The sequence below is a fragment of the Rhea americana genome, unplaced genomic scaffold (assembly GCF_003343005.1).
Source record: "Rhea americana isolate MKP2758 unplaced genomic scaffold, rheAme1 scaffold_347, whole genome shotgun sequence".
NCBI lineage: Eukaryota > Metazoa > Chordata > Aves > Rheiformes > Rheidae > Rhea > Rhea americana.
The window spans coordinates 71,127-85,101 of record NW_028186476.1 but is presented as its reverse complement, the minus strand read 5'-3'; the positions used below and the strand labels follow the sequence as shown (position 1 = coordinate 85,101).

Below are 13,975 nucleotides of genomic sequence, written 5' to 3'. Positions count from 1 at the left end.
CCTTGGCTGGGTTGATTGTCCTTCCAATGGGGCTTCCAGAATGAACACGCAGACTTGACTCCAACCCTTCTGTTTCCTGACAAACCTCTGAACTGCTGCACCCTCAGGCTCCCGCAGAGCAAGAAGACTGCTTGCTGCCATCACCTTGTTAAGGTCAGAGGCTACCCATGGGGCTGTCTTGTCAGGTTGCAATTTCTAATCCTGTTCCCCCGCATTTTGGAGCTGGAGAGGAGCCATTTGTAATGCTTCAGCCTCCAGTTTCCATCCAGGAGCATTGCCAGGGCAGGGCTGATGTCACAGATCTCCTGAAATAGRTATCTCATAGGCTTGTGCTTCTCCCAGCTTAGGGACGCCCCATGCGGCAGCTCTCACAGGACACTTGCCAGCAGCTATGCTTTCCTTCTCCCATGGCACTAGTGCAGTTTGTGAATACTTTGTGTTTGAAGCAAATAAAGAGAAATACATGAAAACACATTTTTTTTTTTGCAATGGCAGGGACTTGTGAGAAAAATACAGCTCARTAGCAGCTGCTGATTCCTGAGCGTGAGGAAGGAGTCCAGCATCCTCCACGTTCCATCTCCACATGGTTCCTGAGGAYGCAAAGGGCTCTAATAAGTTGAATTGTCACCCCCTCTTAGAAGCAGYACCCACCGCTGGAGTGAGTGGTGGGCATTTGCTTAAAAACTCCAGTGGGCCAGACAGGAGTAACAYTAATTGCACACAGTTGTACAAGCTGGTTGGGGAAGGCAGGAGACTGCTGTCTTAAGGAGGATCCACCAGTGGCACTATGGCCTTTCTGTGTTTGGCTGGTGAGGCCCTGTGGGACACAATGGGTGGGGGACAGCGACAGGTTAAGAGGACACCCTGACTGTAARTGAAGCTTGTTCTTTGGATGTGTTGGGCCCTGCTTGTAGGACATGCAGCTCCCAAGCCCTGAACCTCATAGGCAGCCGCTTTCAGCAGGCTTGGTGTGTCCGTATACTTTGCTAGATATCAAGTATGGTACTTCAAATGGCTTTTAGGATGGGACGGCTCTGGTTACCCTTCCCTGATGCAGGAGGGTCCTCAGGCTGGGCTCAGCATGGGCTTCTTGTTCAGGCTGAGCAGTGTTGGAGTGAGCTTCTTGCAGGGATCAAGGCTGGGCAGAGAAATAAAAACCCCTGTGCAACTATGCAGGTGAACAGTGCTTGGGATGTGTGAAGGAAACGGAGCTCTTTATCTGCTTCCAGACATGGTCTTGTTTGCAGCTCCAGCCTCATGGCTTCACAGGGAGAGTCCTAAATAGGCCAGTGGCAGGCTCAGGCATATCCCCCTCATATCTCCCCTGTCCTCCTTGTACCCTGCCCKGTCTAGGACCTTCCTGAAACCTCCAGATCTGGCCACGCTCAGGCCTGGCTCGATGGAGATGTGAGGGAAAGCATGTGCAGCACTGGTGGCYGCTTCTCAATGGCATGGACTTTTTGACATGGATGTGGGTGAAGTCATTCTGCAGATATCCCTGCTGTAACAGGAGTAGCATGGATCCTCAGAGAAACTCTTTGGAGCCTTGAGACAGAAGGACTCAAGGTTTTATCTGTTACAATTCTTTTTTAGGACATTGATCCTGAGATTTCTCCTCCACTTCTTTTAGGCTTCCAGCTCCCTCATGAAGTGCTTGGAAAGTCTGCCTGAGCTCATCTGTAGTCACTTCCTTTTTCTGTAATTTACATTTATACCAGAAACATTCCATTTCCCATAACAATCTTAAAAAATGCATTTAATTGTAGCGGGATAATTACAGGTGATGTCCTTGTGCATCATTTGAAAGCATTCAACCCTCTGAGCTGGGGACAGCTGGCAATTTCCGTATTATGTTCCAGGGAGCGGCCCTGCAATGGGTATTTCTGTGCAAGCAGTGTGTTCTCTGACTGCAGAGATAGGCCCTTCAGAGCAGATAATGAGCCTTCCCTGGCTGCGAAGGTCATGGCCACTATGTGGTTACTTGCCAATGTGGTATCATCCTCTTATTGCAATACATCAGCGTAATAAAAGATGTAAGCATGCCAGCTTGGACTACAGCTTAGTTTTAACTAACTGCCAGTGATGGCAGCCTTTGGAAAGATGCAAGAGTAAAGAAAAACTTTTTCTTGGAAAGAAACTTCAGCTTGAGATTGGGGAATGTGGCATCTACCTTGTGCGCCTTTGCTGCGTGCTCTGTGGCTGCTGGCTGGCTAGCAAACATGACTTTTTTTGGGTACAGGAGAGGAGTCGAGCTGCTGCTGGAAAATGGGATGAAAAYGTGGTGCTTTGTGAAGCATCCTGGAAATCTGCAGTTCAGTCTCTTATYCTTCCCTCAGGAGCAAAGAGAGCTTTGGCAACCTGTGGCCATGCCCTTTGGCACCCTGCTCTCCCAGGAGTGTCTCCTGCCTGTGCCCATCCTTGCAGCCCCATAAGATCTGCACTCRTGTGAGGAGGACCTGGATGGTTCCYTTCCCATTGAGGAGCTAGAGGRTGTCAGGAGAGTGAGGATGGGAATACAACTATGGGATTGAGGACAGGACTGGCAGATCTGATGGGGTGCTCTGTACTTCCCTGCCTGCCTCCAGTGGAAAAGCAGGGTGGTAAGAGCTGGTGCATCTTAGCGTAGAGCTGAGCCTGGCCCTTGATGTGGAGAAGCAGGGCATCAGGGTGCTCCACCCTTATTCATGAACAGCTGAGCTGATCCACTGGCCACTACCACTAAAACTGCTCAACCCTCTCAGCCCTGCACCAGGTGGCATTGATTTCCACCCTCTCTCCTCATGTGTGATACAGCCTTATCAACATTTCGACATGGTGTAGGTATGTATCTTTCTGTAGTCTTCGCAGCACTTCTGAGTTGCTTCCTAGCATCACTGAGAAGGCCTTAGGACAAACCCATGTTCAGAGATTTGCAAATGTTTTTCAGCYGAGTTATTTCTGCCTGCAAAAGTGCATGTGATTGCATCTTGTTAGAGAGCCTTAATGATGCTGAATAATGATGTATACTGTCGCTCACCCTGGGGATGCTTAAATCTAMCAGTTCACACTTGTAAGAGGAACAGGTTTGCAAAAACATGCAGCCTGTACATTTAACTTCACCCTGGCCAGTGTGATGCTCAGACTGATCCTACAGAAGCCTGCCAGTGGAGTTAGCTTTGCAGAGTGAGAGTGATCCAGAGATTGCAGTTGGGGTGGCATTAAGCTTGTGTAAGTCTGTGTAGGGTCATGTCCTTCTCTGCAAGTCCTTGATGCAATTATTAGGAAGCAGGAGACAGCAGAGATGACTAGAAACTAAAAATCCCTACAAATATGATGAGTTGCATTTACTTTTTCCAGTAGACAGATCGGAACAGAGCGTGTAGGTAACAACTACAGCAGCAGCTGTAAACTCTTGTTGTGTTTCTCCTTCATTTCTCTGATCTAAATTTTGTTCCTGCCTCTTTCCCTGGAACAAGGAGTTCATTTGTGTGAAACTGGAAATTGGCTTCACGAGGAACYGTGCAGCACTTGGAATGCAATCAGAGACATGTGCGTTCATCCCAGCATATTTTTCCATATTTTGTGTGTTAGGGTATTAAATTCCCTGTGTTTTGTGCTACTTCAACTAAAATGTGAAAACCTTATTGCTTTACTGGTGACTCTTTGCCTGATGTCCTTAAAGGAAGAATTTTTTAAGATGGATTAGAGTCATATTCTGCTCCTTTGTAAAGGAAAAACTTCACAAAAAACTAATGAATCAGATCTCCTCKTGGTTTAATCCTGGTAATATCAGGACATTTAAGGGAAGCTGAAGCCCAGGAGCCTGGTGCTTGCAGGGAGAGCAGCACTTACTAGATGTTCARGTGAAATCTGCCAGTCCAGGTTTTGAGTAAAGTGCAAAGAACTGTATGAATCTCATGTGAAATCCAAGTAGATTGAAACACAGAAAACAACTGGACCCTGTAGATGGTTAGAAGTCTGTTAGTTATACAAAATTTGCTCTCCTTTTAGTCATTTGAATTATTTTTAGTGGTTTGGACCAGCATTTATATTAAGAGCTATGTTTGTACCATACTTTTTATGGTAATGTGATGGAGCTAGCTGAACATCACGTCCCATACAAAAATGCAGTTATTCTGCCTGTGAGATGCCCGTCTGCTTCCAACCTCCCGTAAAGTTTTTGCAAGAATCACATTTTCTCACTTTCAAACATAAGTTGTTTAGTATGTCCCAGCTGGCTTTGCACCGGCTTAGGGGGGAGAAGAGGAGGTGCAGTCCCGCATCTGTGCACATGTTTAACTTTGCATGTGCTCAATCACAAATGGATCTGTGAAGCTAAGGAGACTTGATGTTTCAGTCAGACATAAAAAAATAATCTAAAAATTAAGCTCTTAGGTCTCTCCCTCTTGTCAGACAATAGAAACGCAGCTTCTCAGGGCTGGCAGCAAGCAGACATCCTGTGCATGGAAGTAGCCCACCATGTGCACAGTGCACCTGGGGAGGATGCACCTGGGGATCCTGGGGAGGCAGAGAGCAGTCTTTAATCTTCTGGGGGGAAATCACTTCTGGTCACTCTGCGCTGGGGCTAATTCCTGGTCCTGTCCTTTTCATTCTTGTGCCTTGTCASAGCATATTTATGGGTGTTTGGATGCTGTACAGACCTGCATCAGGTTGATACAGTAAATAATTAATGCCACCACCAAGGAGTTCTCCTGTGCACCTTATACCCTAAGCACCAGTACAAGCTGGGGGCTGACCTGCTGGAAGGCACCTCTGCAGAGAAGGACCTGGAAGTGCTGGTGGATGACAAGGTGATCATGAGGCAGCAATGTGCCCTTGTGGCCAGGAAGGCCAATGGTCTCCTTGGATGCATTAGGAAGCGTGTTGCCAGCAGGTTGAGGGAGGTGATCCTGTCCCTCTACTCAGCCCTTGGGGAGGCCTCATCTCGAGTACTGTGTCCAGTTGTAGGCTCTCCAGGACAAGAGAGACATGGAGCTACTGGAGAGAATTGATGTATGGCTACAAAGATGATGAGAGGACTGAAGCATCTGCCCTGTGAGGAATGGCTGCGAGAGCTGGGCCTGTTTAGCCTGGAGAAGAGAAGCCTGGGGGGGAGTGTGATCTTATCAGTGTGTATAAGTCCCTGAAGGGAGGGTGTCCAGGGGATGGRGACCAACTCTTTTCAGTTGTCCCATGTGGCAGGACAAGAGGCATTGGGCAGAAATTGAAGCGCAGGAAGTTCTGCCTGAATGTGAGGAGGAATTTCTTCCCTGTGAGAGTGACAGAGCACTGGAAGAGGTTGCCCAGAGRGGTTGTGGAGTCTCCTTCTGTGGAGATCTTCAAAGGCTGCCTGGATGCAACCCTGTCTAACATGCTCTAGGTGACCCTGCTGAGCAGGGGTGTTGGMCTAGATGATCTCCAGAGGTCCCTTCCAACCTTACTGATTCTATGAACTGCAGGAGCCTCAGTCATATCATCTCTGCTGTCCTGTTCCTGGTGGTACAGGGCCAGGACCTGTGGGTGCCACGAGAGCCCCATGAGCAGCTGAGCCCTCCATCTCTTGCTGTACTGAGCACATGTGTGTGCCTCCCCCTATCTGGTTTGTCCCATTTCTCTTAAAAGGGCATGCTGCAGAAAGACTAGAGCTTTTGGCCRTCATGAAGGTGTTGCAGAGGACAGACCTAACCCTTTGCCATCTCCTGGGCTGTGCAGGCAGCTCCATGGAGAACCCACATAGCCCTACTGCTCTGTTTCCTTGGAGGAAAGGTCTTACCAGCTCACAACTGATCTTCCACAACTATGTCYGGGTGTTACCTGGGGACCTGTCATTCTCTCTGGCCTGTAGATCTCCTGGGGCTGCTGCTTGGGTTCCCAGGCTGCTTGYCTTGGATAATGGATGGCTAAAGTTTGTGAAAGCCCAGTCTGGGCTCCCTGAGCTGCTGTCAAAGCTGGTGATGGAGAGAAGGATGTGAATGGTAAATAGGTTATGCTGAACCCACTTGGTGGACTGTTGAGCTGCTGTGGGAGATGGGGCATCACATCAGAGCAATGGCTTCCTAGACCCAAGGGCTGCAGCGCTGYGGCCACCTTGACTGAGATGCTGAAGGTTTGGACGATCTGAGTTGTACTGTTCTTAGTTCCAGAGACATGGGGATCATGCAAAGCTCTGGGGCTGCACTTCCTAAAATAGCAGTACTGGCGTARGAGGAAGTGGAGTAGCTGGGTAACCAGTTTGGGAATTAAAGTATGTCAGTCTTGGCTCTGTGACCAGCTCTYGGGTTGCAAGGGCGATCACTCCTGGCTCCTGACCTGTTCCTGCCTCTCCTCCAGGCTTGCCGTGATTTCCTGGACTTAGCTGAAACTCACAGTCGAAAATGGCAGCGGGCACTCCAGTATGAGCGAGAGCAGAGGATCCGCCTGGAAGAGACTATTGAGCAGCTAGCCAAACAGCATAACAGCTTGGAGCGAGCCTGCCGAGGAGCCCCYGGCCTGTCTTCCGGCAGCGTGTGCGTCGCCAACACTGCCAAAGGTGAGTGCCGCTGGGACAGGGGCTGGCGTGGGAGTTCCAGGTGCTGTGATCGGCTGCCCTGTGCTCAGCAGCCAGCAATGAGCATGACTATGAGGTGGAGYCCTGGGCAGAAGCCAGAGGGACAGCAGGCAAAAGTGGGTTTTCCACCCTACTGCTGCTGGTGGGTTGCTTGGAGGGCAGCAGCTGGGATGAGAAGGATGTACGAGCCCTGTATGCCAGTGACTTTTTTTCTTAAGTAAAATCTGATTGAAAGGCAGCAGTGATCTTTGAAGAGGTGCTAATGCAGCTCACCCTTGGTGTGCTTCCATGGGAGCCCTGAAAGCGTTTCCAACTGCCCTGCTGCTCTTGCATGGAGACTTGGGTCTCCCCAGGCTTCTGGACACTGGTGCAGGAGAGGGATGTGTATCCAGACCTGTTTGCCCACCTGTATCTCGGAATATCTGAATGGCCTTAACCCGACCCACAGGCTCATCTCTGACTGCTGGATGGCAGGGTTATTGTATGGAGGCAACCGACGGGTCCCTCGTGCTGCTGATTGTACTGCTGCGCAGCAGAAGGTAGAAGTCGCAGCTTGTTTGCTGTTCACAGGAACTTAGGGGGCAATAAAGTCTAAGTGCTTCTGATATTAGTGCCAAATCCTCTCCCTCCATGCAGAAAGCACTAGTTAAAAACTGAAAACTGCAAATAGAGCCCTGCTACAATTTTAAAGAACTTGGACTATGGGAGAAAATAACTGTTGGAGGGAGATGATGGTGTTACCTTGTGTTACCCTCATTCCCAACACCTCTCAGCATGCCGTACATCACAGCTGGGGTGGGTAGAGGCTAAATCAGTTTGGACAACGGCACAAATCCCGTGYGACATGACCCCATTGCGAGAGGTGACCTTGCTCTTCAGGTGGTTCACCCCCAAGCAAGAAGAACGTAGCAGTGATACCAGGGAGGAGGTGACCTTTCCATGCCAGGAAGACAAGCGAACAACTCAGCAGCACCAGACACTGCAGTGAAATGGTCACGGCATCCTGTTTTCTCCATTTGCCTGCATGCAGCCTGTGCAGTGCTGGACTGTCCCAGGTTGGCCCAGCTGTGTCGTTGTCCCTCCTTGCTGGTGGTGCAGCAGACACCACCCAGCAGCCCTGAGCAGGACCGATGTCCCTGAGCTCRCTGATGGAAAAGAGCATTGTCCATCTGCAGACCTCACTCTGTAATGTGACCCAAGTTGAGATGACAGGTAGGGGGAGCCRAACCAGGCAGTTAGCTGCAGGCATGAGCAGCAGTGGGTGCTGCCGTGCAGTGCTGTGGCTGCTGGTCACTTGGAGAAAGAGGTACTTTAGAGGGCTGCCAGGAGGCCCTGCATGGTCCTGGCTACTTGGTTGCACAGAGAGGCTTCTTGAATCATGGTTTTAAAAGAGAGCAGCCAGGTAGGTGCCTGAAGTGGAGCTCTGCTCAAGGAGGACGAGGWTAGTGGCAGTGCGAGTAGGGCAGGAGCAAGCACTTCATGCCTCCAAAACAGCTAAGTTTAATGTCTGTGGGGTGACTGTGTGCACAARGTGGCGGTGACAGTCGTGGGGAAGCATTTGACTCCCAACGGGGTCTGCAGAGAGGCCAAGGAGCACTAAGAAGGGTGGTGAGGGGAGGCTGCAGCTATGGCAGGAGGCACAGGATGGTGRCTGCATGCAGGAGGGCTGCTTTTCTGCTGCGGCCGGGAGAACAGACTAGGCTGCAGACAGTTCCCATCTTCACAGCAATCTCTTCCACAGCACCGAGGAAGAGAAATGTCTATGAGCACGCGGCTGGGAAGCTCGAAGGGCAGGAGGTATCTCGGGGCAATGCCTGAAACATATGACTTGTTTTTCTTTTAATCCTACCTGGATTTCCAGGCAGATGTGCCGCTGCAAGGATGGGAGCTGTATCAGATGCRATGGGATGCACATGTTATATGCTTGTGTCTGGCTCAGTCAGGCTGAGGGCATTTGGGATGTGCTCCCAAGCATGGCAGAGGAGGCTTTTGTTCTCAGATCAGAGAGGACCGCAAACTCCCCAAAGGAGTTTGCGGTCGGCCTGGCAGCCTTACAGCACTGTGGAGCGGGATGGAGAAGAGAGGATGAGGCTGTGAAGTGAGCTGGCGTTTGAGAGGGACACACAGCAGGAGGAGGGTGGGCTTGGGGGAAAGGCAGCAGTGGTGTGTGCTGGTGGGACGCATGGATGTCCTGCTGGAGAGAGAGCAGTAAGCTGAGCAGCTTGGATGCTTTGTGCCAACAGGGAGTGTGCAGTCCACAAAAGGAGAAGCCAGTGATGAAGATGAGGAGACAGAATATTTTGACGCCATGGAGGATGCACCAGCTTTTATCACTGTAACTGCAGACCCTAAGCACCACAGGTATGTTCCCCCCCACACCCCAGGGCCACTTGTCTGGCTCACCATGTGCTGAGTGTCACCCTTGTCACACCTGTGGAACAGTCTCCATCACCCCATTGCCTTCCCAGCAGCACCTGAAGGACAGGGCAGCTGGCCTCACTCTTCTTCACTTTTGGCTCACTCTTCAGGTGGCGCAGGGAGATGTCCTGGGTGGTGGTGGCTGCGCGGTACCACACACTCCTGTTGTCTGCCTTCCTCATGTTTATTGGTTGTCACTTTTGTCCCTGCAGGCGTTCTGGCAGTAACCTGAGCGGGGCCAGTGAGGGTCACCCTGAAGACTGGAACCTGGAGGACAGTGTGAGTCTGTTGCACAGGGAGAGAGGGATGGACCTAGTGTGATGGCACGAGGAGAGATGAGCGGGAGAGGAGGTTGGWTGTGAGCTCGCCATGCGGTTTGCTGTGTGGCCTCAAGGATGGGAGCAGAGTTAGTTGCTGTGTGAGCCATGGTGAGAGAGATGTCAGTGAACTTGCATGAACGCCTCAAATGTCCTCCTGGAGGTAGCAGGACTGAGCAAGGGGGATATTTACCCCATTACTTTTCTGATGCAGTGTACTTGACCTCTACTGAGCAAAGCCAATGTTGCCTGAGTGGAGAGGGAGCAGCATCCAAGAGCTAGAGTCCCAGGAGCTGGCAGTTTCTGACTTGGTCTGCTGGGAGAGTCTGGCTTAAACCTGCCTTTATTTTGGTGCTTTCACAGGTGTTTGACAGCTCCAATCAAACCAGCTACAATGAATCCACTTGCAAAGATCTCCTACCGAAGAAGAGGAGAAGGACTCGCATCCCTGACAAACCCAACTATAGCCTTAACCTCTGGAGCATCATGAAAAACTGCATTGGCAAAGAACTGTCGAAGATCCCCATGCCTGTAAGTGAGCATGTTGCAACTTCCCCACTGGCCTGGTGCAAACCAGGCAACCGATGTTGCTGAGGGCCTGCAGAAAGGGTAGTGCTGTGGTGTGAGTGTTAAACTGAGGTCTCAATTTGGGCGTGGTTCATTGCCACACACAGGATCTGGATTTTAGCTTCTTGAGTCAGGGACCATGGGCCATGGGCAGTCCTGCTAGTAGTTGGGGAAACTGCGTGCATGCAGTATATGCAGGAATCACCCGAAAGTGAAGAAGAGTGCGGCCAACTGCCCTGTCCTTCAGAGGCCAGGCTTTGTGCTAGAGCAGCATGGTGTCAGGGGCTGACATCAGAGAGAGTCTTTGAAAGTGTTTAAAGATCAAAGACTTTTTTTGGCATGACTAGTTTATGGTGAATAGATTGGATGGGTGGTTCCTGCAGGCCTGTAGAGTCACATGCAGAAGGGAGAACAGTACCGGGGCATGTGGAGGGTGCGAGAGGATAGTATTTTATTTCTTTCAAGATTCATGTGGCATTTGTGCAAGGGAAGGGTGTGCAGAAGAAACAAACCTTGAGGAGGTATTTGCAGGCAGCTGGTGCCTGAGGCCTGAAAGAAGCAAAGTTTATGGAAGTAATTCTTGGCTGGTGGCTTCTGCTGGAGAGCTACTCATAAATTAATTTATTGATAAACTGGAAGCTGTGGTGGCACAGAAAGCCTTGGGCAAGACAGGGAGCATGTCACCAACTCCCTCTGGGTTGGTGGTCAAGATGTGGCTACCATGGCTCAGTTTCTCTGGCTGTGGCTGGCTGGTCTGTTTTGGAGCTGTCAGGCTACAGAACTTGGTCTTGCAGTTGTTGGGGCCCCCTTACGTACCTTCGTACATACACGTGGCACATATGGCTATGAAGGTAAGTGCAGCTTGAGTGCTGTCCCTCAAGGAGATAGCTAGCACATCCAGGGAAGGACTGTTCCCAGGGACTGACCTGGACATCTTGCTCCTTCCTCTAACATCTTCCATCTCAGAGCTGAGCCCCTCAGGACTGCAGCTACCACAAGATCCCTGTTTGAGCTGAGGGCAAAGCTGCTGTGCCACATTGGCAGCCCTGTGCCTGCCCTGTCCCCTTGTGCTGGCAAATCCCACCAAAGCTGTTTCACTCCTCTCCCTCCCAGCCCCATGTGTCCTCACTGCTCAGCTCTGCCTCGTCTGACTGAGCTGTATGTTTTTCCCCTGCAATTTGTGTGCCCCATGAAAAAATTCCACCTACTGCYGAATGCTGGTGGTCTTGTCAGGCAGAGCCAGCACAGCAAGGAGAGCAAAGCCTGCCTGATGGGAGGAAGGGTGTTTGCATCCTTTCCTCCTCTCTGTGGACTAGCAGCCCACAGAGGCTGAGCTCCGGGTGTCTGGGACTGACTGATGAATGTAGCACCATGAATCTGTAGTGCTAATTGCTCTGTGGTAATTGACTCTTGCGTCATGGCTGGTARGTTGGGGACCATTTGAAGTGGTTCTTGTGGACTGGTCTTTTCTCCTGCCCCTGTGCCAGATGCGGACAGCCTTGGAGCACCTGCATCCCTGGCAGCTTGCTCGTGTGCATCTGCTGCCTTGAATGCCCAAGGCGAGCTGGAGCAGAGAGGGGCATTGCCCAAAAGTCCTCTGCAAATCAAACTGGTACAAAGGCAAGGGGAGAATCAGGATACTTCCAGTCTCTCAGAATTTATGCATTGCACCTAGGATCTGAAACCAAGAGATCATGTTGGAGATTACAATTTTGCTGTTGTGAGTCCCCACTAAACAGACTGTGGGAAGGTGCTGTCTGCCAGAAGACAGTGCTGTGATCTGATCTGGTCTTGTTTGGCTTAGCCAGCATCTCCATCCTTGTCCTGGTGAAAGCAGGAGTTGGCTGGATCCTAGAGCTCTCAGTAATGTTGCTTTTCTCATGTCCCCTGTGGTGTGGTTTGAAGTTGCAGTCAGGGCGTGGAGTGTCTTTCTTTCGTAGGATGAATGCCCTCTCCTTTGCGTGCATGGAGGAAAGTGTATTACAGCTGTGTGCTTTGAGGCTCCTTCTCACAGAACTTTGCTATTTAGCAGAGACCTTTCTAGATAAGTAAGTGCCCAATTAGTGATGTGAGCAAGACACTTTCTTGTGGGAGCCAGCGATATCTTGCAAGCAATTGCATTGTCCAAGGAGACTGTGGTCTCCCTGGGCAAATGGTCCAGAGGCCCACGGTGGGAGTGCGAGTCTCATCCTGGTGACCCAGCATAACTATCCTCCCTGCAAAGAGTGGCCTTTTAGTGAAGGAGACACCACAGGGACAATTTACAGGCATGATTTCCCCCACCGGATGCTAAATTCACTTCCTGGTGTGCCAGATTCCTGCAGATATTTAGAAGAGAGGGTTTGCTGGCAGGTGTCTCTCTGGAGAAAGTCCTCTTACAAAGGTTGCTGCAGAATGTGAGTGGGCAGTGTATTTGATTCTTGCAGATAAACTATGCTGTTGCCTCATTTACTTCCATCAAGCTTAGAGCCTTTTCACTCCTCAGTTCAGAAAAGAGGAGGAGAAATCCCAGTCTTTGCTGGCACCTAGAACAACTCCAGACCTGTGTCCTGTCATCAGCTGAGCCTGTGCCTGGTGACAATCTCCCTGTTCCACTCAGAGGCTGCTGGTGCCCACAGCGCATGGCTCGTCAGCGGACTAATTAACGAGCAGTGCTCCCTGGGAAGGGACTGACCAGCAGTGGCATATGTACAACAGACAGGGCTTGGATGGAGCCATTTAACCTCCAGTCCCCTACACGAGGGTAGGTGGATCCTGCTACTGATTTTGCAGGTTGGGCTGGATCATACTAACTCATCCAAGACCAGAAGGCAGCAGCCCATGCGAGAAAGCCCACCCAATCTCTCCCAACACCACAGCAGAAAGATTTTTTTCGGAGCAAAATAGCTGTCGATTCATCAGCAGGTCTTGACCAGCTCAGTTAGCACTGTGGATGGGACTGTGTGCTGCTGTACATCATCCGTTTCCCAGCAAAATGCAAAGTCCCAACAAACTCAGGAGAACTGTAGAATGACTAGGAGTAGATTTAGATTATTATGGTGCTGGCTGGAGTGGAAGTAGTGCAGAAAGTTTGAACCATACAATGTAGCTGAAGTCAAGGCCCTTGGTATGTTACAGAAGCTTGCTTGCTCAGTTGGTTATACCTTATCTCTTTTTAGGACAGTGCCTGACAACCTCCAAGTCAGAGATATGAGTTCGTCTCCTCCTTGTGCTGCGTCCAGCAGCAATACTCAGCCCAGTACTGTCTGCTAGCGTTTCCGCATCAACCTCAATGTCAGATAAAGGCTTGGCTGGTATAGGAATAAGCTCAGGACTTGGACACATCCTCCAGAGAAATACAGCACCTGCAGTGCCTGGGGAGAGGAAATTCCTACCTTTCCTATCAATCAAATCATTCCAGGAGCTGCTGAAGCAAAATAAAAACCTGAGGACAATATGTTCTGCTTCTCACAACAACTTCCAGTGTCAGCTCGGGGGAAGTAATTACTCCATTCCTCCTTGGGGCAAGTGGATCTGGCGTTTCCCAGCAGTGCTGTTTTTCAACTGTTCAACAGAGCTGTGTGTTGTAAAAAAAAATCCTGCTTAGCCCAGCACCAGCTGCTTGCTGTWAGCTCCTCTGTTTTTATATCCTCTGCTATGGGGAAGCAAAGGTAKCCCTCAACCCCCAGGTACAGAATGGGTTTTTACTCCCATCTGAAATTGGAGGGCAGAGGGGTACTTTGTGCCCTGCTAGCTCAGACTCACATGGCATTTATTTGGGATGTTTACTCCAAGAAAAGACAATAAGCCTGTGGTAAAGGCGACGAGGGGCAGGGGGCTCTTAAATACACTTCAAATGGCCATTTAAATTCTCTTTCCCTGGTATACATTTTCTTGGAGTGCAGGAGAAGCTGGCAGCTCTGTGAATTGAAATGGAGCTGTCTAATAAGGTCTTCAAAGCTAATGCTGCAGTTAACGGGGCAAAAGAGAGATGAGAAGGAAGCAGAGCAGCCAGCTTAAGAAGGACTGTTTTGAAACTTGGCTAATTATTTGTAGTATAAAATGTTGGTGAGGCTCTTCTGCGTGCTGTGGATTGGGATTGCTGACGGGGAGGTGAACAGAGTTTCTACTTCCAGGTGCTCCAGTTGATTGCCTAAAGGCAAAAATG

At 50.3% G+C, this 13,975-nt stretch overlaps 1 protein-coding gene across 1 annotated transcript in view; it reads left to right on the top strand.

Annotated features, from left to right (window-relative positions):
• Positions 1-13,975, top strand: part of OSBP2 (oxysterol binding protein 2) — a 157,486-nt gene that overhangs the window by 126,570 nt on the left and 16,941 nt on the right. The window contains exons 5-8 of the mRNA XM_085311662.1: positions 6,310-6,508; positions 8,770-8,887; positions 9,157-9,223; positions 9,625-9,792. Of these exons, the coding sequence (XP_085167788.1) occupies positions 6,310-6,508; positions 8,770-8,887; positions 9,157-9,223; positions 9,625-9,792 (552 nt within the window). The remainder of the gene's footprint in view (positions 1-6,309; positions 6,509-8,769; positions 8,888-9,156; positions 9,224-9,624; positions 9,793-13,975) is intronic.